General features: G+C 48.2%; 1 protein-coding gene across 1 annotated transcript; it reads left to right on the top strand.

The window, feature by feature from the left end:
• Window positions 1-4,319: 4,319 nt before the first annotated feature.
• On the top strand, window positions 4,320-11,092 carry LOC122366837. The gene is made up of 13 exons (XM_043339452.1): window positions 4,320-4,607; window positions 4,916-4,984; window positions 5,128-5,277; window positions 5,503-5,570; window positions 6,188-6,295; window positions 6,510-6,632; window positions 7,135-7,247; window positions 7,491-7,572; window positions 7,787-7,945; window positions 8,292-8,404; window positions 9,485-9,555; window positions 9,921-10,055; window positions 10,212-11,092. Exons 1-12 carry the CDS (start codon window positions 4,556-4,558, stop codon window positions 10,049-10,051), a joined length of 1,239 nt encoding a protein of 412 aa, XP_043195387.1. The 5' UTR covers window positions 4,320-4,555; the 3' UTR covers window positions 10,052-10,055; window positions 10,212-11,092.
• The last annotated feature ends 16,110 nt before the right edge of the window (window positions 11,093-27,202 follow it).

The raw sequence follows: 27,202 nt of genomic DNA, 5'->3' as shown, positions 1-27,202 counted from the left end.
CACCCGGTGATTGGACGCGTCTGTTGACACAGTGTGGACTGTGGGGCCGCAATTACGAGGCCAATCGGCACCACGCGGCTGACAGCCGAAGACCAGCGCGGAGGGATAGGCTCGCCCCAAATGGATTTAATTGGCTATCCGGTCAACAAAACACGACATCAAGAGCCGAGGCGCGCGTGGTCACCATGGTAGCCCGGATCCAAACTCACACCAGCAGCAAAGCTGCAGGTGTGCTCCTGTCTCAGCAAGGGACGCGTCATTGAACCTACCTGCATTCCGGAATGGATGTTGGATGGTTGTTTCATGCAAAACATCTGTGTTCGGGAAATAGCTCACATTAAAAAAAACTTTCGTTTGTGCTTTTAACCTATTTTGAAGAAGAAAAAAATGCGCTGCTAAAGAGAGTTTGCTTTCACTGCAAATGCGGGAATGAGTTCTAATGCTGAGGTTATGATGAAGTCCAGTGAAATCCATGCTGAAACTGATAGGCTTAAGCAAAATCTGTTTTTTTCTTTTTAGGAAAATCTGATCGCCAAATCTCCAGCTAATAGTGTTCGTATTTCCCGGCCAAAGCACCTAACACTGGACGCTCAATAAACAGGGCCTTTCAGTACATACAGCCAGCCTCGCACCTGGGTGGTAGGCTGTACCGCAGCACTTGCGTGCATTGCGGCGCAGTATAAGCTGCAGGCAGAAAGCCGACCGTGAAGAAGTCACTGAAGATACGCCTCGCGCCGTAGCAGCACCAGTCTTACATATGTTGATGAATGTAAATGCTTGTGGATATTCAGACCACCTCAAGTGCTCACCATAAGAAGCAAAAGACCAAAGGACCTAGGGAACAGTGCGCCCCTACGGAAATTCAACACTTAAGCACGCACAACCTGGACGTAATGCAAACCATCTAAAGTGTAAAATATGTATGTACAGGCCCTGCCGAGCTGTCCCTGTGACAGCACATCAAGAATGTGCATTAATTTTCCTACGCTGAGCCAAATCTGAATAGAAAATCATTTTTGGATAATCACTGCATCTTAGATTACAGCAAAATACAAGTCTAAAAGCTGATTTATAACTTGTTGCTATTATGATTGCAAGACACTTCTGTCTCATGGCAAAGCTCCTAGAATAAATGCTTATTTTCTTCATATGCAGCAATTCTTAGTGCATTTTAAGCCCACGCAATTTTAGTGATGCACGAAACTGGTCGTTCTTAAGATGAGATTTTCAGTCTATTTGCCTTCAGCGGCAAAAACCGAGGCTTTCCCCGGCGCGTGTTGGCGACAGCTCACAGCACAGGGCCACTCCCGGTCTCATTTCCTCTCTCAAATACGTGCTCCATTTCCAGACCCTGGTCACCAAACGAGATGGGGTCAATTTGTCTGTAAGCAGCGGGCGGTGTCGGCGATAAAACCCACCGTGAGGAGCGGCGGGTCCAGTGGGCGGCGGACACCTGGTGCGACGGCTGTCGGCGGGGCCGCCGCGGGCCGGCGGGGCAGGGACCGTCCTCTGCACGGCACTGCCGCTCCACGGCGGTCGATACACGGCGCACCGGAGTCCCCGATGGAATCCCCGACGGAATCCAGGCGGATTCCCGGCCGCGGGAGCTCACTGAAGGCCGCCGCGAAATCCCAGCGAGATATCCGTGGTCCTTCTAGCAGAGGTCTCAGCGGTCTTGTCAAGCCTTGAGGCACACTGAAAACAAAATGACACAAAAAACGACTAAAAACGCACAGGCAGAGCGTGTTAACTAGGTTTTCTTGTGTACCCTGCATCATGCATTTTTTGACCCGTCGCAGACGTGTCAATTTACAAATGTGTTAACCCAGTCGTGTTGTGTCCTAAAACACAATATCATTGTGTCTTCAACACATAAGGCTTGTGTGAATACATTTGCAGAATACAAGGTAAATGTGTTACTTAATTTAACACAAATCGCAAGTGAAAGAAGGAAACACGTGGTGATTATGTAGTTTGTTGCCGGGGCGCAGTTGAAGGGACTTTGGCTTTGGCTGGACAGGCTGATTGCCAAAGCCGGGCCCCGAGTGGAATCGGGCGCATGGGTGCGGTCAGGGCTGAGCACCCGGCCGGCCGACCCATACGGTCAGAGCGCGGTCAGGGCTGAGCACGCGGCCGGCCGACCCATATGAGGCCGCCGACCCATACACGAGCTGGAGTTGCGCCCGGTCGGCCACTTCAGAGCCAAAGGGTGAAAGCGTCACGTGGACGGCTCAATCAGAGCACCAAGTGACGATGCCCCAAATTGGAGAACTATTGCACAATTCAGTTGTCCAGACAGCCGGGATAAGTTGACGGCCACCGATTTTTCAAATATATCCTATATAGACCGAGGAGTTTCTTCCTCCAAGCAGACGTTAATTAGCTATGCTTCAGCTTGCACTTGCTGTAATCAGCGCATATTGCTTTAGACAATTTATCATGTATCGACTCCCTCGGCTGTATTGTGCATTTTGACCTTTCTCAAAACACTTTGGCAAATTTTTACAAAAACGCAGCATAAAAGTCGGTGCTCGAAAAACGCCCTCTGTTATCCCCATCTGAAGTTAAGGTTCAGAGGTCGCTCACTGGTGGATGGCACGGTATATTTGTGTAAGGGTACACGTCTACCATATCCGACAACACATGATTTCGATACACTGATGCATTACATTCGTCCAGCGTGCTTGGCACGAGAAAAGTGTGTCATTATTCTGTTTTCTGTGTTATCAAACGTGTCGCAGGTCCCGCCAAGCGTGAAAATACACAGCCTTATTGTGTTTGGGTGCGATTAACACATGACTGATGTGTTACCAGTACAGAACATGCCCTCACTGTGTCGATTTGTTTTCAGTGCAGCGGCGACAGAGACGAGATATCAATTTGTTTACGCAGGAACCTGAAACACGTGTTTTTTAGTGTCAGCAATGAACAACTCATCTATGACACTATATCTTGCTAGTGTTATGGTGTTATGATGCATAGGTATTGTAATGCATTATAAAGCGTATTGAGCAGCTGAAAGCTTATCACAAAGTGCACACGGTGCTCTAGCGATGCATCATTCCTCACCGGCTGGGCGCTGCGACCATCACATTAGCGACATGATGGGACATTGTATTATGCACCGTAAAGATAGTTCAAATTTTCATTTTCATCTCTTTTTTGCCACAAATTGTTCTTTTTCAAGAGGAAGCTAAATTGTCTAAAGTTAGATGGGCACGCAATTCAAATACGTAGCACATTATGTGGTCAGATTATGTTGAATGCAATCACCGCTTGTCACAGTCACGCAGTATCTCCTCGTTTGTCCCAGCATCCGTGTCTCTAGGTTCAATTACCTAAGTGCGAACAGCATACGTTTTCATAAACAAACATAGCCAGTGAAGCAGTATTTTGTTGACAGCTAGCTGACAAGGTTTTAATAGAAAGCTATGGATATCCAGAAACCACGGCGGCCATGGTCAGCTGAGTGGCGGCGCTGGGTGTATGATTCATCCCGCTATCGGTCTATCGTCACCTCAGTCGGCGCTGCGCGCCTGTCAGCGGGGCTCACACAGAGCTCACCGGCTAATCCCCGACATGGCATGCCTCAAGTGGTACGGTCATCCAGCCACTCGACACTCGGCCGCAGGCTGTCACTCAGTCAGCACCGAGGTTTGAGAGCCGCGCGAGCCTCTAGCGCCAGTTCCGCGGAACTTATACCGGGAAGCGCTCGCAGTCGCCGCCGGCGGACTCGGCGTACCTATCTGCGGCGCAGAGCGCTGAGCGATGGGGCCACTCCACTTCCCCAGATTTACTGCGCGGTCACAGCCAGAGGTGCTCGCCAGGATAGGAGAGCAGTGCCTTGGGACAAAAACATCTCCTTGACAAGCTATATGCTTGTCGCATAGCCCTCCCGCAAAATAGATGCAAACCGAAGATTAGCAGATCGATACATCAGGAATAAGCATAATCCCAGTAATTTTGCTATTTAAATGCAATATGCTTCGCATTCCAGACTTTTAAAAGTTGGGAAGGCATTGTTTCTTCGTTAAAGACGCATGATCTCAGGGTTCCGCTATTGAAAAGATAGAGAAATACACAATATGCATGGTCAGAGTTCTAGAAATGCGTTCGGGTAAGCGTCCCACCTGTCTTTGATCCTTACAGCAAACAGCGGCGATATTCACAAATCCAACACAAGATAGTCGGCTTGAAGTCGGCAAACGTCGCGGCCCTGTTGGGCCAGGGATTGGGCCAGGGATTGGAGGGATTTGTCGCATTAGCGGACCGATAGCACATCCGGCTGACACGCGATGCCGGCCGCTGTCTCCGTCCACAGTCCACAGTCTACAGAGGCTACGACAGGTGGACAGTGCGGGGGAAGGGGGCAGGGGACACGGGTCAGGTCCGTGAGACCAGCGGCAGGAGCGGCGGACAGTCTGGTCTCGGAGCTCCGTGATTGAACACCCATCTGACAAGTGGTCTACGGCGTGTTTTGTGGCCTCGAACTCTTGCAGAAATCAATAATCGTCTCTTGTGAAGTTATCTTTACATTGGGAATTGCCTTGCAATTATGGCTAGGATTGTCAGTGTGTTTATAGCTTTTTTCGCTTCAAGCCTGCCAGGTAAGTCCCATATGTTTACCAACTTCTGTACATTCATATGAACAACACTGCCTCATCACCAACTGATTTTCAGCAGTATCACTTTTCTCTATCTAAATGAAGTCGTCATGAATCCAGTTTGAAGGAAATACATCGAAAATTATAAATGCTTTAATCGTATCGCTCTAGCCTACAAAAAAAGATAAGTCCGGTGTAAAAGAAGACTGGACTGCGTACCTACTCGAGCAACGAAGGCGAGCTTACTATTGGGATTGTATTCGATCGCTATAAGTACCTAAAACCGCTAGCTCATATATTTTTTTCCACAGGTGTGCAGAAGGTGACAGGACAAGTCGAAACGCCCTCGGACATTGTATTTGGTACCGCTTCCACGCCTTGTAAGTGGCTGCCATTGTTCCATTAGTTCTACAATCGAATGTTGAATCGAAATACCATCTATGAGGGATTCTAAATATATTTCAGATAATTCAAAACTAAAGCTAACATGTAGCTCTCGTCCCATTTCTCCACCTGTTTTCAGCTCCGACTGGCGCGCCGTGCACGCCGCTGCTGTTTGACCAGCGCCAGTATCGCCTACAAACCACTGAGAGCTTCATCGGCGTGCTGACGGTGTTGATTCCGGCGGCCAACTCGGGTGTGAGCGGCTACAACGTGCGCACGCCCGGCTACGGTGAGTCGCGCGCCGCTGGCTTATCTCTCAGTGAAGCAGACTCAAGCAGATCCAGCTTGGGATCCACCACGGTGGTGAGGTGCATGCTGCACGGTGCATAGCGCTCAGTGCGCGCTGCATACCGTTGTATGCGCTGTAAAGTTCCGAACTGTACATTTACCGCTGATAGTTTTTTTCTCTCTAAAACTCTGGAATGTGTCAGCAATGGTGCATTTTTTCTTGCAGAGTCAAGCCTTATTCTGAACAACATCACAGGAATATTGCAGAAGGCTCGCAAGATGCCATACCAACGGGTAAGTCCCTAGACCCGGGTCAGATGCATTCTGAGCTGGAGGGACTGTAACCAAATGGACCAGAGCGGCTGTTTGCTTCTTTTCTTTTCTTTTTACTGTCGTCAAACGGATATAATACTTGACCTTGTGTTCGATTAGACTTTCTCTCGGGGCTAACATGTGAAATAAAGATAAACCATACATACATACTTTCCAACGCAAGGGAGAATCATTTATCTCCCAGTGTCGCCAGTTCTCAGTGTCGCCTCTCCCGGTTATCGTTGTGTCAACATATACTCGTCTGACGGGTATGCCGCCCGCTTTCCGGAGTGGCCGGCGCCGTTTGTATGCAACTCTGTGTCCGGTATCCCAGGACAATCTGTTGCTCGGCCGGCCCGCAGGCTGGCCTGGGAGCAGAAAATCGGCTCACCGGCCAGCTACAGCGAAACTGGCGTCCAGGGAGCGCCTGGCCGCTCTGAGCCGGCGTACGCGGCAGATATTGCTGATATGATGAAGGGCCGTTTTCTACAAAATAGGATAGACTGCTCCGAGACTTCATCCAAGGAACATGAGTCACACTGGGGTCGTCATGTACCAGCTGTACTACTAATTGTTGACGAGCTGCGTTCTGTTGTCAGGTGGAGTTATTGGTGCAGGGCGAGACGGCAACATCAGAGAAGAAAAATGCCACAAACAGCACAGACATCGTGGATGTGGATGAAACGCTGATCATCATCGACATAATGGTAAAATAAGTTTTATCAGACGTTTGATAACATATTAATCCTACTTTATTAGCGAATGATGTAAATTCCATGTTGTGGTTGCCTTAGTAATGTTAATTTCGTAAAGCAAAAAGCAATGATTTCTATAAACATATTTCCATTTCAGGAAAACAATCACCTCTAACCACTTGGCGAGTCGTGCTGCAGCTCAGCGTTGACAATGTCTTTGTTTCAGGATGAAAACGACTCGCCTCCGCTGATGGATTGCTCTCTGTACGGCGACACCTGCGATAATTTAGTGGTGGGGTTCCCCGCGTCGCCGACAGCCGTTCTTCCAGCGCCGCTGCTGCGGCTCACTGTGAGTGAGAGACACGAGCACGGAGAGCCATGCTTCAGCTCAGAGAGAGTAGCTCAGCCTTAGGTGTCCCTTAGCTCAGAAAGGTCGTGCTTTATCTCAGAGGGCCGTACCATAGCTCAGAGAGGCCGTACCTTGACTTAGAGAGCCGTAACTTAGCTCATGGAACCGTACCTTAGCTCAGAGGCCGTACCTTAGCTCAGGGAGGCCTTACGCTAGATCAGGGAGACCACATCTAAGCTCAGAAGGCGTTAACTTAGCTCATGGAACCGTACCGTAGCTCAGAGCGGTCGTCCGTTACCTAGCTCAGAGGAGAGGACCGCATTGTAGTTCAGAGAGCCGTTGCCTCGTTCAGAAAGTCGTAACTTAGCTCAGTGACGTCGTACGCTAGCTCAGAGAAGCCGCACCTTAGCTCACATAGGCCTTACCTAGCTCAGAGAGCTAGGTATCTTAGCAGTCACAGTCTACTTTATCAGCCACCGTCCTTCTCTCTTGTTGGTCTCAGGTGACGGACGCGGACACGGGCTCGTTCGGTGTGGCTGGTATCCAGTACTCGGTCAACTCGACCTCCTTCAGCGTGGACCCGAGCGGCCTTCTTTGGCTGGTCGACCCGGACCTGTGAGCGGTGACAGGCCACTTCGCCGGGGACACGGAGGGAATAGCCCGGCGTCCGCTGTGTGACGGGGCAGAGATGTCGGGACCATTTCAGTCACGCTATTTATTTATAATCCACCTTTCCAGCTATCGTGTCACGATGGGAATTCCCATCCCTAACAATTCATTGGTCCCCACCATACTTATTTTCAGTCCAAAGTTTCCTGTTGGTTAGAACATTAGCATGATTATTCGACTACTTTCCAGAAGTGACGAGCAAGTAGTCGTCCTGACAGCGAAAGACAACTTAGGTCGGCAGCCTTACATGCAGTCGCAAGCTTCAATCACAGTAAGTACCTTCGAGTCTCCACTTCACCATTTTTCTATCATGTAATCGCTCAGGATCAACCACATAATGAGCAATCACTCACACAGGATCTCTCCAGTCTGACCAGATCCCAGGTCCACCGCTGCCTTGCTGGCAATTAGCGCGGTGGTTTCCCAGCCTCATCTTGTCTGTCAGCTGCCGGCTGTGATCCCGCCTGTCCCGGTGTGGCCCGCAGGCGCTGCCTGTCACCGACAGACAACTGTTCTTCGTCAGCGCCCAGCGCCAGCTGACAACCGCTAGTGACGTCACAGAGCTACTGGAGGATATCCGCTCGGCCGGCGGGTTCAGTGCGGTGCTCTCTCCCCAGCTCCAGGGCATCAACTGCGGCAGTCAGGTGCAACAGGGACGGGGAATCGATCATGGCAGTTGGAGTGTGACCAGTGACCACCAGCCGTAAACGGTAAAGCAGAAAGCAAAAGTAGCCTAGGAATAAGGAAAATTGTTGGCCCGGTCCTGCGACTTTCTGCGGTCTTCGGTCAATCTTCGAAGTCTTACAGCATTGGAAGCATTGCAAACACAGGCATGCGCCAGCTGCTAGCAAACGCGGCGACAGAATATTAGAAAAACCGTCTGTGTGTCCTGACTCGATTGACCTAGCAGTCCCCTGACCTGATTCGATTGACCTGCTTGTCCGTGACCTGACTGATAATTTCCTGTCTCATGACCCTGCTCCGATACAGGTGGACAGAGTGATGGCCTCGCCAGGGAACGGCACGAGTCAGCTGTACGTCTACGCTATCTGTCGGGACAGTGACGGAGCGTATCGCGTGGTGGAGAGAGACGAGTTTCAGAGGTGAGACAGCTGGCGCTCTGTTTTTGTTGAATGCAATATTTGTAGCTGCTGTATCGTTGTTTGTAATCCATAAACCATTTGTCGGAATGACAGTTATATGTAGAATCTTTTCTTTTTGCATTTAGGTATTGTCAAAGTAAAAGTTATTTGACATTTACATTACATTAATGTTTATGTTTTTTCGGAGTTGTTCAAGAGGATAAGTACAAATCAGGGGCGGATCCAGAAAATCTCCAAGGGAGGGGCCATTAGAAACCAGGAGGCCCCCCCCCCCCCCATAATCCCACCTGTTGGAGGCCCCATCTTTCCACTTGTTGGCCCCCCCCCCAAAAAAAAAAACTGCGTCTATTGAGCTTATCTAGCTGTTCAGGCAACATCTCAATATCTGTGCAGGCTTGGAGGCCCTCTGTGCAGGTTAGGAGGCCCTGTAAAAGTGGTCATCTCTGTGAGTATAAGAGACCTCCAAGTTATGAAAAGCTTTACCAATCTTCTAACAAAGAAGTCTTCTCAGCTAGTCTTCTAAGAAATAACTAAGTGGGTAGGTTAAAAAAAAAACTCATCGGATTTCGGCCACTTTATTTTCAGGAGGCCCCCTTTTCAGCTTTTTAACTTTTTAACTTTTTATTTTATTTTTGAAAAAAAATCGGCCAAGGGGGGGGCCATGGCCCCCATGGCCCCCCCCCCTTGTATCCGCGCCTGGTACAAATATTACATTTATTCAGATATTTCGGTACTCGTACTCGAAATATCTGAATAAATGTAATATTTGTACTTATCCTCTTGAACAACTCCGAAAAAACATAAACATTAATTACATATAGTCCTGAGGAAAAGCTTTTTAATCATGACACTCAAGTCATATCTCATTTACATTACACAAAAGAAATTTATGCCTTATTCATCAAAATATGTGAAGACTCTTGTTTTATTTCCTTTTTTCTCGCAAATAACTTGTGCTTCAAAGTGTTTTAACTTTTTACGGTAAATAGACTGCTGAACACAATTCTTAACCCGGCAATATCAAGTGATGAGATTAGTGTGTTTTCCGCTGAGCCCTTACCCAGCCCTGGTTTCTGTCAGCGCGCTGGGGAAAATGGCGAAGTCAGACACCGTGCGGTACGTCGAGAGCAAGGAAGACCAAATGAACAGAGGTACGGTCAGTCGAAATGGTAATAGGTAATGGTTATTTGGAGTTTCCGAAAGACCCTACGCGAGTCATTTTCAATCACTTCGTAATCATGGACACTGCGTTTGTTGGGTGTTTTTGCGTCACTGTAGGTTGTTTTATGAGGGAACTTTTCCGCTGGATTTTGTTTTTATCTTTAGGGACATCAGAATACCAAAATCAAGTTTTCCTTATATCTTAGCTCTACAGCGAAATACGTAACAACTAACAACAGCGCACCACGCCGAGGCCAATAAAGGCCATCATCTACACCCCCACGCTGCGTTGTTCGCAGTTGGATTAGCGTGCCCGAGTGGGCCCCGTTGACCGAGTCTCCCTTCGATCCCCCAGGGGGCGGGGAGGAGGACACGGAGACGGGACTGATCGTCGCCCTTGCCGTCGTCTCCTGCCTGCTGGCGGCGGTCATTGTCGCCGCTGTGTTCAGAGAGTACACAGTTCGGCGGCGCAGCAGGAGCGACTGAACAGGTAGCGTGTTGCGGGGAACAGTAATTTTCCTCACCCTGAATATAGCCGATGATATAAGGCCTAGAGCTGAGTGATCTTAGACGTGTCCGTGAAAATGAAATTTCATCGGACTGTTGCAGCCTTCTAAATGTAACCAGCCACCACTGTGTGTTTCAGGAGACAACTCAAAAGGAAGCAGTCTGATTAATGGTGATAAGGTTACGGGCCGGACATCAAAGATTCAGCGCGCGGCCTAAGTTATCGAACCAACAACAGGAATTCCGAGAATTGATGAATCGCGTGCAGCATGTTCCGGTGAAAATTGATAGCCTTTTGATGTAGTGCTAAGAAATTTATTTAGACGTGAAAAGCCGGATATATCATTGAATACGGCGAAGGATGAGTAGAATTTGCAGCAATGGTGCATCGATTCATTCCAAACAACGAGACAATAACTCTTTTCTAAATACCAATGACCCGGAAGCTATTCAGAGAAAGTCCTAATAATTTCCTACGACGGGCATTCTATTCAATGGCCTAGCCAATAACCATAGGTGAATGTAAGTACCTCATCATAACATGTCTATACATCGATACCCATATGCCGCCAGGAATAGTGGCTGTGGGTGGATGGATATACCAGCAGGTCAGGTCACAGAAGGGGTCACATTTCCATTCAGCACACCGTTAAGTGTAGCATACTGTGCATTGCATAAACTGGTAGCGTCGTCCACTCGACCGGCAGGCATAGTTAGACACATGAAGCATTATGGGAGCTGGCTGGACTGCCCGCTGCCCTTGGTTTGTTTTTAAGTGTCCACTGTGTCAGCCGTGGTTTATTCTACCTCAAATAAATAGATAATGCAGCAGAATGTGTGGCAACCTGTCAAATGGTGTGATGTGATTGTTCGATTATTGCATAGTCAATACCTACATGAATTGTAATAAAATAATGTGTGATGCGAGTAGCATTTAAATATTTCTTTTGAACGACAGCGGGATGCTGATCAAGTGCATTTTGTTCCATGTTTGTAGATAGCAAATAAACACCGCCATTTTACCTCCCCGTTTACGTTTGTCCACCGCAGACATTGCCTAGTAAGCACAAAGTACTTCGTTCGTTGAAACGCATGCTTTTCATTTCATTTTCTGCTAGAGTTCTGCACGGCTGCAATTTTCCACAGCCTAGCCGCCCCGCAGCCGTGGCTCCACAGCCACAGCCGCCCACAGCCGTGGCAAACTGTGGGCAGCCAGCCGTCAGCCGGCCGTGGATACTTCCAATGAAATGCAACCAAATAGTACCTACATAACAAGTTGTTTTTAGTTGAAACATATAGCCAAAAGCACATTGCAATGGGCTATAGATTCTCAAGCTCATGAAGCATCATAAGTTAAGTGGTTGTGTATCTGGCTTTAGGCCGAAGGCCTGAAGCCTGATGCGCATCGCATGCCTACACAAGCCCTTGCAAGGGGTTAAGAAAGATGGGTAGGTAGGTACCTACATCAACAGAAAACATAAACAACGAACCAGAATAGAAGCACTAGCAGTGTAGACATCTAATGCCAAATCCTGAAACATGGTTGTGGGACAGAACAGACCCTGATGCTTTTCATTATCAATGTTGGGTATGGAAAATGAAACTGAAGTTGATGAACTGTCATACAGTGATTGTCTAGTCAAAACTCTTGCTTCTTTCTTACCTTGCATATTTTCTGGGGTGTGATATGCCAGGCTTGAAGCAGCCTTCTGAGCAAGTCTCAAACTAATTTGTTATGCAAGGCATCAAAACACTAGTGAGCATCCAAGAAAGAAAAACATTCATCTATTTTGATTTTTCCAAATAATGATCTTCGCTCAAATCCCCAAGGACGTGCGAGCCACAATTGCCTCTTTCAATCAAAATTTTTATTGAGTTTTTAATGACGTCAATAGCAAAGAAGTTGCAAAAAGAAGTGGCAATTAATTGTTTTGTGTCACTATAAACAGCCATTAATATTATAATTTATAAATAATAATGCTATACAGTAAAAAATTTGCTCTAAAACAAAGATTAATTATCAAATTTTTACGCTTTCAGAACAAGACGTCATTTTATTAGTAAAGTCAACAGCTCGCGTAAGAAAGATTGTGTTCAGGGTTTTCACCGTCATGTGAATTACGTGTTCAGGGTTTTCACCATCATGTGAATTAACCGTAAGTAAGGTTCATGCTCACTTATAATCTAATTCCATTGGCTTCGTTGATCAGCATTTTCAGTTAGCGGTCACTCACACACCAGTTAGAACATAAAGCGCCAGTTTTATATTATGTAATTGGACTTGCCGAAAATCCAGAAATACATCTAAGAGTTATTTTAGATAATATTTATGAAGCCTTTACCTGCCTTTATCTAGGCGTGATTTCTTTTTCTATTACCTGAAAGAATTATTGAACGCTCGTCTTCAATAGCTGTAAGGTGCTCTCCTAATGACCAGGTGAGATTGATTTGAGAGGGATGTGACAATGCAACATGTTGCATTTTCTGAAACTGTCAAGCTCTTGATGATGAAGGAACAATTGGTACCTATAATTAGTATTATGTACCAGAGTGCAAACTCCCCTACAGCAAATGGTAAAACCATTACAAGTTTTCAAAGGCTTCACCTCTTTCAATGTTGCTGGGCATCCTTTGCATGATTTTTACAGGCTAGACTGCTTATCAGAATGTAAGAATAAGGATTTAAAATTTTATATTTGAGTACTTAAGATTGAGCTTGAAATCTCACAGCCGTGGCCACAGCCGTAGCCGTGTTCTTGGAGATATTTGCAGCCGCCCCGGCCCACAGACGTGGGGCTGCAGCCAGCCGCGGCTGCAGCCGGCCGGTGCAGACCTCTATTTTCTGCTGTCATCTAGTTCCTGTTATACATCTGACGAGTTTACAGCCAGATTATGAGATAATCTTGCGCATCAGAATGCCATAAAGGAGAGTCATCCATCACGGATGCTCGGTAAAGTGTCGCATTCTCTCACTCAACACTCTCTCCTGTGTTTGCGCCCATGAAGATGGTCGACTCTGGGCTGTGGCATGAAGCATGGAAGACAGATTTACCTCGCGGGTTGGACCTCAACCGCTACGCCGCATGGGGCACCATCATCGGCCCCACCCCAGCTGCACGGAGCGGTACTGGGACTATAGACGGCCTCCGGACGCACAGGCCTATGTCGGCCTGTGTGGGCTATAGACACCGCCCTACCGGCTGCCGCCCCGCGGGGCGCTGGGACTTTGGTCGATAGCGGGCCGGTCACCAGCGCGACACCAATGACTAAAACCGCCACAGCAATTCACACACCGGCAACAGAGTCCGCGACTGGCGACCAGACTGCTGAAACGGCCGAAACTCTGCCGAGACAGTCTTCAACGCTCATGAAGCATGCTAAACTGGTCCACAACGTAACAGAGACTGCTGAAACAGATTTCAACAGAACTGATGATTCTACTGGAATGGAAGTCAGTGGAAGTCAGTGTTTGAAGTTACTGGTCACAAAACATGGCCTCAGACAAAACGGTTTAACAATTGCCTGCAACCTTTTTCTCCCCGCTACCTAAACGTACAATTTACCCTACATCAAATTGTTGTCAGCTTCAGTCCTGTGTCACCAGCAAACAAGTTTAATAATGCTTCAATTTCAACGTTTTCTAGCCGCCTACACAGCTGTAAGCACGGATAATGGCTGTTTTAATCTTCCTACCGCTTGGGTTATTTTGTCTCATATTTCCGCACGGACTCATCTCGAGTGTTCTGTTGTTTTTCCGGGTGCGTCCCCTCATCCAAGAACTAATTTAGTTTAATCGATGATCCTTGTTGCCGGTTTATCGGCCAATTTAACGAGGCAGCGCAGCAGTGTCGGTAAGTGCACTTACGCGGCTCACATAACCAGTTCAAGGACGGTACGAAAGCCGCCTAGGTCAACACACAAGTTCAACTGAAAAGCTGGCCTGGCTCGTAAGCTTATTTCTCCGTTGTTCAAACGTTGAAGCTCAACCGACAATACCCCGAAAAGTTCGACCATCCAAATCAGTCAAAGAGATCACTGTGCTGGGGGCTCAGCTACCGATAGGTAAATAAAAAAGTCCGGAATATTTTGATGCAGTCTCACCCAGTATGGCCTTTACATACATACAGGCTAGCCCAGTAAAGATCAGCAGACGGTCATACGCAGAGAGCATGCCATCTGCAAGTCGGCGGTGAAGCCGACCAGACCAGACCCAGTCCTGTATTGGACCACCAGGAGCGGTCCGCCCGCGTTGTGGACAGGTCGGGCCTCGCTTTGGTGCCGATGGCGGTGGGCTGGCCAGGTCGGGTCTCGGCGGGCTGGTCAGATCGGGTCTCGGCTGTGGCGGCAGTAGGCTGATCAGACCAGCCCGGCTGCAGTGTTGTGCCGATATCAGACCAGCGCCGTTGTGATCGTGTTGTACCGAGCTGACCAGTGACCAGTGCTGTTGTGACCGTGTTGTGCCGAGCTGACCAGCGCTGTTGTGACCGTACAGGCTGGCCGGCCGGGAGGGCCCAGTTGTAGTGTTGTGTCGATATCAGACCAGTGCTGTTGTGACCGTGGGCTGGCTGTGGTGTTGTGCCGATCAGAGTTCCGCTGTTGTGACCGTGGGCCGGCCGGTCGGGCCACCGTTCGGTCGATGGTGAGCCGTGTCGGTGGGTCCGCCGGCCGGCCACCGGCGCCCCGACTGAATAAAACATCCCCGGCCGGTGCCGGACGCGCCGGTAACTCAGTTACCCGGCTCCGCCGACTGCCGCGTGCCCCTACTGAGAGGGGAGGGGCGTCACGTGACACACTGCCGTCCGTCACGGCACGCACGGCAGTCGAGGGGCGGCGTCACGCGGGACCGTGACGGTCACTGACAGCGGAGACCTTACAGGGACCCCACTGGAGTGGGTCTGTAGGCAGTCGGGAATGCACATTTTCGAGCGCTCCTCGAGGGATCCATAACCGCAGGTTGTTTGAAAATCAGACAAACACTATTCGTTAGTATTTTGATGATGAGCCCAGTGATCAAAATTGAACAAATAAGTGTTTGCAGTTGCTTCAAATAAAGAAATAACAGTAAGGAAGGCGAAAAACTTAAAAGCTTTTCCAGTTGTTTGAGTTGCTGGCCTCCTATCAGACCACTTTTCCTCAAATATATTCATCACATGGGCCTGCGCCATGTTGACACCACACCATCGCTTTGTAATACCCAGTGTCTACATGAGCGTCATGAAGTCCAGTTCCCGGGCTCCAATGGAACCGTGCGGCTGCATCCCCCATCGACCCGATCGACCGGGACCGCGATCGTAGGTCATGCCACTGGCTGCGTGTATTATGAACGGCGCAGACATGCTCCAGTGCGATGTTTGCCAGGGAAGCGCACCGATGACTCTATGCAATTTGCAGTTTGTCTTTGCCTGCACGCATTTGCCCTGTACGAATGTGTCTGTTTTTATTGCTCGGTAGAATGAATCCACGAAGTGTTTGGCGTTAGCGTTGCGGCAAACGCCAAACAAAGTGTCTGACGGTGCGGAGTACGTGCCAAGAGCTCAGGACATCCTGGAAGTGTTCTCTCAGCGCGTGCGTTTGTCAGTCCACACAGCATGATTGCCCGGCGCCGACACTCGTCCTTCGTCAAGGTGCCATCACTCGGCTCTGCTGGTGCTCCGCGCCGGCCTATCGCCGCTCTCTGTTTACCCATCCGGGTCCCGTGACACGGCTATAGCCGCACCGAGACCGACCGTTCCGGGGAGCGGGTCACATCACAGGCCGGCGGCGCCCCCCGGGACCGCCCTCTGCGCCGCGCGGAACTGGTGTTTACTTCCCACTGATGTCGATACGGCCGACACTCGCGGCGCGGCGCGGCGTTTGATGACGCGGCTGCGGCGCGGGCTCTCCGGTGGAGACGTAAGGCCAGACAGCCGGACGCCCAAGGAAGGCGTGTGGCCGGTTCGTGACCCGAAAACTGGGTCTGGGCTGTGCAGAGTGAATATTTTAGGCTGCCCTCGGCCCCTAACAGCAGCTGTGGGTGACCCTGAGCTCAGCACTCGAATCAGGTCACGCCCAAACGCTTTGCGTTGTTTAATCTGCGTCAAACAACGCACAAGAGTAACCGATGGTGCAAAGATTATGTTAGACTGAAGTGTTGAGTGAGTAAGCTTTTTCACTGGCATTTTCCAGTGAATATATCAACATTTATTGCTGAGAGAAGATAGTGCCAAGGCCAAGAGATGTTAGGTATTCGCCTGTGTAGGGCAAAAAGTTTGAGAGTACCGTTATGCAGTTTTGGTGCCCTTAGTAGACAAAGCGGTTGAGGAAGAGAAGTAGACAGTAGAAAGCAGAAAAGTGGGCAGTTGAAGAGGAAATATTTTTCGATCAACCAATGTCGCTCATTACCTATTAGTGAAACTGAAAAATGACGCCTCCAAGATGAACACCTGCCCTTCAGAAGGTGAGAGGTAAGGTTGCGGTTCAATAGTTTAGCAGGCCCTTATTGGATTGCTTTCCCGAGTGGTGTTACAACTTCACAGCAATCAGACTAATGGGGCGCGGGTGTCACCGCAGGGTCTGCACATGTCTCAGTGACGTCAGAGGGCCCCCCGTGACATCACAGGTGCACTGGCCAATCACCGGGATTCTCGCGTATGAGTTGCAGTGATGTAATTCGGAACGGGGCACGCAATGGCTATGACTAAACAAAGTTTGACAACAAAGCTCAATGTGCGATCGGGAGCATGGTTAAGACCAAGTTAATCTTATTCTGATTGTTTTCAGAGTAGATCGAGCTGACGGACGGGCCTTGGTATTGCTAATTTCATTGCCCCGAGCAATTAACAGGCATATTAGCGGATCTTAAAAAAAACAATTGTCAAAAATGATAAATGTTTGAGCAATAGAGGCAGAGCTACCATTCAACCAGTGTGGGTCTCGACAAATTACAAAAATTGACCACAAGGAGCATAAATATAATTTTACGACCACGGTTAATGGCTGCCATTTATTTTCGCAAAACAGTCCCAGTTTCCGGTGGCGCCGGAGAGACAGCATATCGGAACGAGGCCATTGGGGTGCATGATGAATACATGTGGATGGCTGCACACATGTGGATAATGACGTAATATTGACGAGTGCGTCAAAGTGCTGGCTGGGATATTTCTCTGATATAACCGATTCTGCGATGGAACGTTGTAACTGATATAGTAGCACAACTTGCTTTAACCTTTTTGCCTGCCACATTTAGGATTTCAGCAAAAGTATGTAATGAAAGATTATAAAAACGGTAATTACAAAGAATGAATTAGAATGAGTGGTAAGACAAGTTGCCTTGTTTGCTTGTAGGAATGCACGTGCAGAAACATATAAATAAAATAAGCTGCAGTTTGTGACCTTGCAGCAATGGCAGGAAGCACCGGACCCGTGTCCGAAGATAACGGTACTAAATTTGTCCTCCGGATTTGTATATTGCTTTCCGGTCGAATACACGCGTCTGCAGCATTCACTGCACGCCTTTCGACTCGAATGTATAAACTGTTTGACTTTTGACAGGGTGGAATATGGCTGACATCACTTCCTTGTAGGGTCTGTGGACAAATCCGTTGCTTTATTTAGGCTACTCTTCAGGGATCAATGATCAAGTATACCCGGGGCACTATTCTAGGAGTAATGGACAGAGAAGGTAGGAAGATGGCGACGAACAGAGATCTAAGAGGGATGATTATAATAGTACTTGGTGTTATATTCAACTAACATTCAGCCTATCACTAGTTGCAAATAAGCAGCAACACACAGTATTTGCAGAAATATGCGTCTGACACGTTTCTCCCTGACAAAATTGACCAGTATACGACTGGCCATTTACACGGCGCGGGACTCGTGCCTCAACTTATCGTGCTGGCATTGATTGCGTAGTCTACAATGTGTATACTGAGGCCGCCTGTTGCCTGGTTCGGTTTATGCTATGATGTGTGACAACCCCAAGGTATAAAGCGGATGATTAGGACCAAAGTTTCTGTTAACATTTCCAAACCTACCTATTAGTATCAAATATCTAGAATCAAAACAAATCGCAACATCATACATGTATACATCAGTCGACAATAACATCATCAGGAACATCAGATGGTTGTACCCACGCCAATTTGTGTTGTGCTTAAAGCATAGGATGCACCTTTTCAACGCATGATGAAACACAACGATTGAGCAGACGCTTAGAGCTCTCGACCAAGCAATTCCGTGAAACAAATCCAATAAACTTACCTGTCTCGGAGAAACTTCTGCAACAAAACTCATACTTCAACGAGCATACTGCGATTTCGCAAATGTTTTTGGCGCCTTTTGATCTGCAATATGACCACCACGAAGCGATGCAAGTCACCTTCCAGTGGCGCACCAATGTCCTCCTGGTCACTGCGCACCGAGTCTACTGTCACTGAGCCACCGGCCCCGGCCCTGTGCTATTCCAGCGGCACCGCGATGTGATCCAGCCTCTCACCTCCCCCGCCATCCGCCGCCGCGCGCCGCGCCGGTCTCACTGCCTGACGGCGGCGCCGGCGGCGAGTCGTCGGCTCCGACACGGCGCGCGTCGGCTCCGACGCGGCCGACAGGTGTCGCCACCGTTCCAGGTGCGCCGAAATAGCCCTCAATGGCAAAGGGCAGACGTTAATGGTATCGCGGGGATGAAGCGTGTAGGCAAGAGTGAGGGTCATAGTTCACTGTATGAAAGAACAACGCGTTCATGGCCCGGCGGTCAGCTTGCTGCATTTATAGAAAGGCTCACTCGAACGATTGAATCTATGCCAGCAATCGTGCTTTACATTTTATTATTTGGAGTGCGGTTAAATCTAGGGAACTTTCGATATTTGTCATAATTAAGCATAGCAAAGCCAAACAATTAATTACACGCAATATCGACCACTCTTATTTCCCCTCGCATGTGTGCGGCGTTTGCCAGCTTCTAATGTGTAGGGGGGGGGGGTCGGTTGGACCCCCCCTTGCCGTTTGGCCCCTGATCGAGCTAGAGCTTCGCGGAAAAACGAGCGTGTTGCCCGTGACGAGAGGAAGCCGATGATACCCAATTTTAAGGTCCTAGGTCATTGGATGACCTTCCAGGTCAGGTCAATGACCCAAAGTCGGCAAAATCGGGACCTGTTAGAAAGTCGTAAAGTGTGGCTGCTAAGGGGTTTTTCGGGGTGCTGATCACGAATATCGTGTTAGTTTTGATCACAGATGATGTATTTAAGCATTTAGACCAGGTCAGGTCAGGTCAGGTCAGGTCAACCAGTAGGCGTCGTGACGGGTATTCGTAGTACGTGTCAACCGCCTCTGACAGCTTCGTAACATGTTACGAAGGCACCAAAACTACTTCGTAAATATTCAAATGGTTGCTAAATTCGAATTCAGCTCAAAAAACTAGTCTAGAAACATGTACAGCTCGAAAAAGTGAACCGAGGTCACCCGAGGTCACCAAAGGTCAATGACCTGACCTGACCTTCAAGTGACCTTGACACCCACCCTAACCCTCGCGGGCCCGGGGGGGGGGGCGTTTTTCGCCCCCCCCCCTGGCGAATATTTGCGATAGCTCCCGAACGCTTAGGGATAGGAAAGCGAAACTTTCAGTACCTTTTCTCCCATCAATTTGACATCTTCTGAAGTAAAAAATTTGGACCTAGTCCCATTGATGACGTCACAGGGTCGATTTTTCTAGACCCCTGCATGGCAAACTTCGGCGTCACAGACGCGAACTTCAAATAGCTGCCAAAAATAGAGTTTTAGAGATAAAGACAAATTACGAGCACGGTTGTGTAGCGTTTGACCTAGAGAAAAATAGAAAAATAGTTTCGGTGACCTGAGGTCACAGGTCAGGTCAACGACCCCGAGCTGTGGTTTTAGTTTTTCGCAAATAACTTCGACAAAAATGGTCCTAGAGATACGGCAGTGGTACCATCGCATTCGCCTTGTCAAGCCGCGTCGAATGATATATATTCTATTTGGAAAAGGTCAAGTTTTATGTTGACCTCATGTGACCTCGAATGACCTCTGGTTGACCTTGACACATGAAAGGTCATTTATGATGGATTTGCACCCGCTGATCACGAATCTGGCATCTATTTTCCTCTAAGCCTTCATTTAGAGCCTCTGGATTGCAAATTTGTCTTGTTTATTATTACCAACTTGAATCAGTGAAATAGCCTCTAGCAAGGATACTCTTCTGTGACCTTGACCTTTGAGCGGCCTTGTATCGTAAGATGAACCACAAATAGGGACCTGATAAGCATCAAAACATTTCAAAACATCTTGGAAGTTAGCACGCAAGATGTACGAAAAAGTGCAAAGTTTGAGGTCAATTTTAAGCATGACCTTGACCTTGACCTTTGATTTTGAGCACATTTTCGGAATCCTCAGATTCTCTTCTTTCGTTTGACACCCAATTTTGCCGGTTTTATGCATCCTGCCGTCGTCTAGAACGCTTACTTTGAGATCACTACACATGTGTCGGTTTTTGCCTTTGACCTTGACCTCTGACCTTGAAAATTGACCTGAGGTCAAAAATTGTAGGTGCTTTAGAATCGTCTCGTAAGGACCTTTCGTTTGGTATCACTTTTGTTTCCGTAGCTCCCTTATTTACGGAGTTAGACAGGGGGGGGCGAAAAACGCCCCCCGGGCTGCGGTGGTTGGGATTACCCCCCGGGCCCGGCCGGGCTAATGCATGGAAGCAACATCAAATCACATGTTTGAACGTTTGAAACCACGAAAAGCTTGCAAACGCGCGGCTAATGCGAGCCGATATACGCAGAATCGCGATTCCGGCCAAACATGGTCTCGGAAAAGAGGTCACAGGTCAAAGGTCATTTGGGTCAGGGTCATGAAATTTTCAGGGTAGGTGTAAAATTGATCAATGTGAGGGTACTGAAAGTTTCGTCGCGATCGGCCGCTTTTTACGCGAGTTATTCGCGAAAAACCATGGGGGGGGTCCATCCGACCCCCCCTACACATGCGAGAGTTATAAACAAATAGCAATGAAAATTCGAAAACAGGACCCAAACAGTCAAAGTTATGTAATGGCCGAACGGCTAAAGTGACATGTTTTCACGTGTGTTTCTACTCCCACAAGTAACACTTATCGAAATTTAGCTACAACTCTGCGCCACATTCATAGTATAATAGATAAAGTACACATTAAAAAACCCTTTGTTACTTTTTATCATGAATGCAAAATTGTGTGTTTCAACATACAGACCCAATGCGGGCCTACTGCTTTACGAATGTCACGTATGTGCGCGTGACAGAGAGTGTATTCGTGCGTGCTCATAGGTGTGACATCAATCACCAACTGACACACCCTCGCGTGACTGTCGTAGCACGACGTCTACCATGCCTCCCCAGTCCTCTGTGTACCCGCGAGGGAAGAAGGAAGCTGCGAGAGGCCCTCGGCACCGACAGTTGACACCCCATCCAATCCCGGCCGGTTCAATATTGGCTCGGCGGCGAGCCTGTTTGGTGAGCTCTGTGTGGCCGCAGGCAGCTGCGATTTGCTCCCACAATCGGGTCGGAGGGTGTCCGCCGCCAGCTGCCAGCGGCTGACAGAGTCGTGACAGCGCGTTATTCCCCTGTACTTACCTACTGCCGCCTTCTTTGACCACACGGCAGCGCAGGATGTGTAAAATGGCGTCGTGGCCGGGGACGGTTTGACGCACCCCTAGCAGTATTCCCTCGCAAATGCCTAGCACGAAGCTTTATTATACATTTTTTTAACCCGCGCAACGACGGGGGTCTGCGCCAGCTTAGAACCGACGGGGGGGAGGGCGGATGACTGCCCCCCTGACATCTCGAGAACGAAGCAAGATAGCGACAAGCGGTAAACGGCATGGGATATGCACGGACAAGGATTACAATTTTTACAAAGGTCATTTTCAGGTCAGGTTAAAGATGACGTCACAGGGGTCAAAAAAGTCAAAATGGCAGCGCTAGATATGGAGAGAGTTTTTTCTCGAATAACATTCGAACTAGTCAATAAAGGGAAAAACTAAGGACAGCATCGTGATCCTCTCGTAAATCCGCATCGAATGATAATTATGTTGACCTCGAAAGGTCAAGATCAAAGGTTGACCCCAGGTCACGGGACCTCGAGGTCATCATGTATATCACTCAATGCGTCTTGACGAGCTGAAAACATTAACCCGCGCCCCGTAGGGCTACCGGCGGACCCTACCACCCGTAGGGGGGGGGGGGCGTTTCGGCCCCCCTAAGATCTCGGAAAGTTACCGGCCGATTTTTCAAAATTCAAACGGCGTTCGATAGCCCCACCCGGGAACTACCTTGTGACCAAATTTCATTGACCTAGGTCAAACCGATGACGTCACAGGTCAGGTCAAAGGTCAGATTTTCACCGTTCACAGGCAATTCAAGAAATGTGCTGTGAAAGCGAGTAAATTGGTAATTTATTGAAAACCATCGATGGTACATTGTTCGTCAAACACATACTTTGCTATCTGAGGTCACTGATACCAGGTCAGGTCACAGCGAGGTCAGGTCACCGGGGGTCACAATATGAATGTGTCGTGTGATACATGTTTTATGGTCCATTTTACATGACAAATGCGATTATGTGGGTTAGGCAGCCTTTGGGGCCAGCCTAGGTCACGTTTTTGTGAAGGTCAGGTCAAGGTCAGGTCAAATTAGGTCAAATTTCAAAGTTGATATTTTTGCATAAAATGGGTATCGATTCGATGCAGCTCGTCACGGGGAGTCTAATGGTGGTCTTCGTTTTGCTCTACGAGTTCTAGAATCGCCAAAAATTGAGTTTGAAAATTTGACGTCATCATTTTTGAACAGTTTTTTTTCGCTATAACTTGGCCAAAAAACGAGGTATCGATCTGAAATTTGGTATGTAGATAGAAGACGGTAGGCACTATCACATATATTCCGGTTTTTCGAAACTCAAAAACTTTTTGGATTTTTTGGCGAATATATCCAAAAAATGCTTTTTTGATTTTTGGGGGTCAAAAATCAAAAATTTCACAAATTCGAGATAGCAGTTTTGTAGCCCTGTCAATTCTACACCTTTTATGTCTTGATCATTTTTCTGTATCTTCAAAGCTGTAGTTCTGACAGGTCTTCTTGCGAAGGTCTTTTTTCGGTCGAAAATGACAGAACATGACGTCACTCTGACGTCATTTGTGGCCAACTTATCATAGCCTCTGGAAAATTTTTTGGTCACAATGTGTAAAATTGATGCCCGGAGGGGTCCTGAAAGTTTGGTGGCGATGGGGAGCATTCATTCTGGCCAGGGGTCATAATGTCCTGGGTACGTTATGCCCAGTGTCGAAATGGCCAGTGCCTTAAATGGGCCAGAGTTCATAATGTCCAGGGATTGCATGGTCCAAATGCGGCCAACTGGCTGCAGATAGGGTATATTCAAAGAGGCCAGGGTTCATAATGTCCAGGGGACGATGTGGCCAGTGTTCGAAATGGTCAGGGTTCATAATGTCCAGGGCACGATGTGTCCAGTGTTCAAAATGGCCAGAGTTCATAATGTCCAGGGCACGATGTGTCCAGTGTTCAAAATGGCCAGTGCCTTAAATGGGCCAGAGTTCATAGTGTCCAGGGATTACATAGTCACTGAAAGTGACGTCATTATGTAAAAAACACGGAACCAGCTCAATGCGAAGCAGTGCAGTGCCGAAGGCAATGCCTTAGGAGAGATTACAGGCAATAGTAAATCAAATATTTTTAGGTTAAGTGGTTATGTATCTGGCTTCAGGCCGAAGGCCTGAAGCCTGATGCATAACCACTTAACCTAAAAATATTTGATTTACTATTGCTTGCAATCTATTCATGCGAGAAACTATTTCCTTATCCCCGGTAGGCAAACATCATTACCTTAGGTTAGGTTAGGTTAGGTTAGGTTAGGTTAGGTTAGGTTAGGTTAGGTTAGGTTAGGTTAGGTTAGGTTAGGTTAGGTTAGGTTAGGTTATTTTAGGTTAGGTTAGGATAGGTTAGGTTTGGTTGGGATGGGTGGACTATGTAATCCCTGGACACTATGAACTCTGGCCCATTCAAGGCACTGGCCATTTTGAACACTGGACATATCGTGCCCTGGACATTATGAACCCTGGCCATTTCGAACACTGGACACATCGTGCCCTGGACATTATGAACCCTGGCCATTTCGAGCACTGGACACATCGTGCCCTGGACATTATGAACCCTGGTCTCTTTGAATTTACCCTATCTGCAGCCAGTTGGCCACATTTGGACCATGTAATCCCTGGACAATATGAACACTGGCCAATTCAAGGCACTGGCCATTTCGAGCACTGGACACATCATGCCCTGGACATTATGAACCCTGGCCTAAATAATACGCACCCCCCTTAGGGTATATTCAAAGAGGCCAGGGTTCATAATGTCCAGGGCACGATGTGTCCAGTGTTCAAAATGGCCAGGGTTCATAATGTCCAGGGCACGATGTGTCCAGTATTCGAAATGGCCAGGGATCATAATGTCCAGGGCACGATGTGTCCAGTGTTCAAAATGGCCAGTGCCTTGAATGGGCCAGAGCTCATAATGTCCAGGGATTACATAGTCACTGAAAGTGACGTCATTATGTAAAAAAAAAAACACGGAATCAGCTCAATGCAAAGCAGTGCAGTGCCGAAGGCAATGCCTTAGGAGAGATTACAGGCAATAGTAAATCAAATATTTTTAGGTTAAGTGGTTATGTATCTGGCTTCAGGCCGAAGGCCTGAAGCCTGATGCATAACCGCTTAACCTAAAAATATTTGATTTACTATTGCTTGCAATCTATTCATGCGAGAAACTATTTCCTTATCCCTGGTAGGCAAACATCATTACCTTAGGTTAGGTTAGGTTAGGTTAGGTTAGGTTAGGTTAGGTTAGGTTAGGTTAGGTTAGGTTTGGTTGGGTTGGGTTGACTATGTAATCCCTGGACACTATGAACTCTGGCCCATTCAAGGCACTGGCCATTTTGAACACTGGACACATCGTGCCCTGGACATTATGAACCCTGGCCATTTCGAACACTGGACACATCGTGCCCTGGACATTATGAACCCTGGCCATTTTGAACACTGGACACATCGTGCCCTGGACATTATGAACCCTGGCCTCTTTGAATTTACCCTATCTGCAGCCAGTTGGCCACTTTTGGACCATGTAATCCCTGGACAATGTGAACACTGGCCAATTCAAGGCACTGGCGAATTCGAGCACTGGACACATTGTGCCCTGGACATTATGAACCCTGGCCTAAATAATACGCACCCTTTAGGAGATATCGACCGAAAAGGACAGGGGGGGCCGTTTCGGCCCCCCTACGGGGCGCGGGTTAACCACTTTTGTGACCTGAGCGGCTCTGACCTGACCTTGACCCGAGGTCAAGGTCACCTTAACCCTATTCCTGGCGGGCTCCGCCGGGACAAGAAACTGGCGGGGGGGGGCCGATTCGGCCCCCCCCCCCCTGAGATCTCGAGAACGAAGCAAGATAGCGACAAGCGGTAAACGGCATCGGATACGCACGGCCAAGATCTACAATTTTTACTAAGGTCATTTTCAGGTCAGGTCAAAGATGACGTCACAGGGGTCGAAAAAGTCAAAATGGCGGCACTAGATATGGAGAGAGTTTTTCTCGAATAACTTTCGAATTAGTCAAGATAGGAACAAACTAAGGGCATCATCGTGATCCTCTCGTCAATCCGCATCGAATGATATATATGTTGACCTCGAAAGGTCAAGGTCAAAGGTTGACCTCAGGTCACGTGACATCGAGGTCATCATGTATATCATTCGATGCGTCTTGACGAGCTGAACACAATGAGACCATCCACGCGTCTGTATCTTGTTCCTGTACGGAGTTATTGGCCAAAAACCTTTGGTGACCTTTGATGACGTCACATGACCTCACAGCTGCCCAACAGCAAAACAGACCTCAAGGTAGTGAAGGTTGATCGTATATGAAGTCATGTATGGTATATGGGGCCATTCCGACCCGTTTTAGTGGTAAAAACAGGGAGTTGATTTTTCCCCCATTGACTTATAATGGGGAGGTCGCGAAATTGACCTGACCTTAGGTCACCGATATCAAAATTCCGAGATATACAAATTGCACATACTGGTACCCTAACTAAACCATGAAGAGAAGAAATTGATCGGTCAAAAACTCTAGCTCTGGCGTGATTGCAAACTTTTCTGAGGTAGCGTCACCAAACCGCCTCTGGTGACCTGACCTGAGGTCAGATCAACTCAAAATTTTCAGACATGTTGCGTAGAAGCCTTTTAGGAAAAGTCACAAAATTTGAGTTTCCTAGCTCAACGCGTTTGGGAGATATAACCAAAAAACCTCAGGGGGGGCTCCTGAGGCCCCCCCCCCGCCAGGAATAGGGTTAAGCTGACCTCACCGGAACAAAAAGTAGGTAGGTATACCATTCGACGCACCTGAGGTAGAAAAGAAGACTAAGAAAACACCATGTTGTCAAATCACCCTTCTGACTTTGCGATCATTTTTGGCGAAGTTATTTACCAAAAACGGAGCCCCATGCCTTGGGCAGCTTGACCTGACCTGACCTCAGTCCTCAGAGGCCACCGGTTAGCTTCAGACCAATCGGGTATCAATCGCTTCGTCTCGTAACGGCGCACACTCGCTTCTTTTTCCGCGAGGCTCTAACTCAATAAGGAGAAATCTGTGAGCGGGGGTGGTATGGTAGTATTATCCCCCCCCCCCCCCCATCGGCCGAGGCATGTAAAAAAAGGCCTCCGACGAGGATTAACCCACACCCCGCGGGGGCTCCTAGATTTCCACGCCTTGCCGGGGGTTGGGGGACGAATGTGTTTGAACTGAACACCCCTCCCCTTCTAACTCGGCTCCTGGGCCACGTAGCGATACCTACGGGGTACCTATAGAATGGGCGGTCGAAAGAGCGTCGATAATAATGACGAAATTACTTCGGTGACCCTTTTTGGTCCGGTCAAAGGTCAGGCCACCAGAGTTGATCAAAGGTCAAATTACGCCATTTTTTTTTTGTCCAATGGCAACAATTTTCGAAATGGCGCGTAGGCAACTCGGAAACCAGTAGACTAGAGCCACAGCGCCTCGGTAAAGCGCATTTGATAGCCCTATTATCGCTCTTT

This window comes from Amphibalanus amphitrite, unplaced genomic scaffold (genome assembly GCF_019059575.1).
Source record: "Amphibalanus amphitrite isolate SeventyFive unplaced genomic scaffold, NRLGWU_Aamphi_draft 000833F_arrow, whole genome shotgun sequence".
NCBI classification, from domain to species: domain Eukaryota; kingdom Metazoa; phylum Arthropoda; class Thecostraca; order Balanomorpha; family Balanidae; genus Amphibalanus; species Amphibalanus amphitrite.
This window is presented reverse-complemented; position numbering and strand designations above follow the sequence as displayed.

Coding starts and splice junctions, on each gene's coding strand:
- LOC122366837 (XM_043339452.1), top strand. CDS start 4,556: ATGGCTAGGATTGTCAGTGTGTTTATAGCTTTTTTCGCTTCAAGCCTG. Junction 5,278..5,502: donor CGTGCGCACGCCCGGCTACG/GTGAGTCGCGCG, acceptor TTTTTCTTGCAG/AGTCAAGCCTTATTCTGAAC. Junction 9,556..9,920: donor GGAAGACCAAATGAACAGAG/GTACGGTCAGTC, acceptor TCGATCCCCCAG/GGGGCGGGGAGGAGGACACG.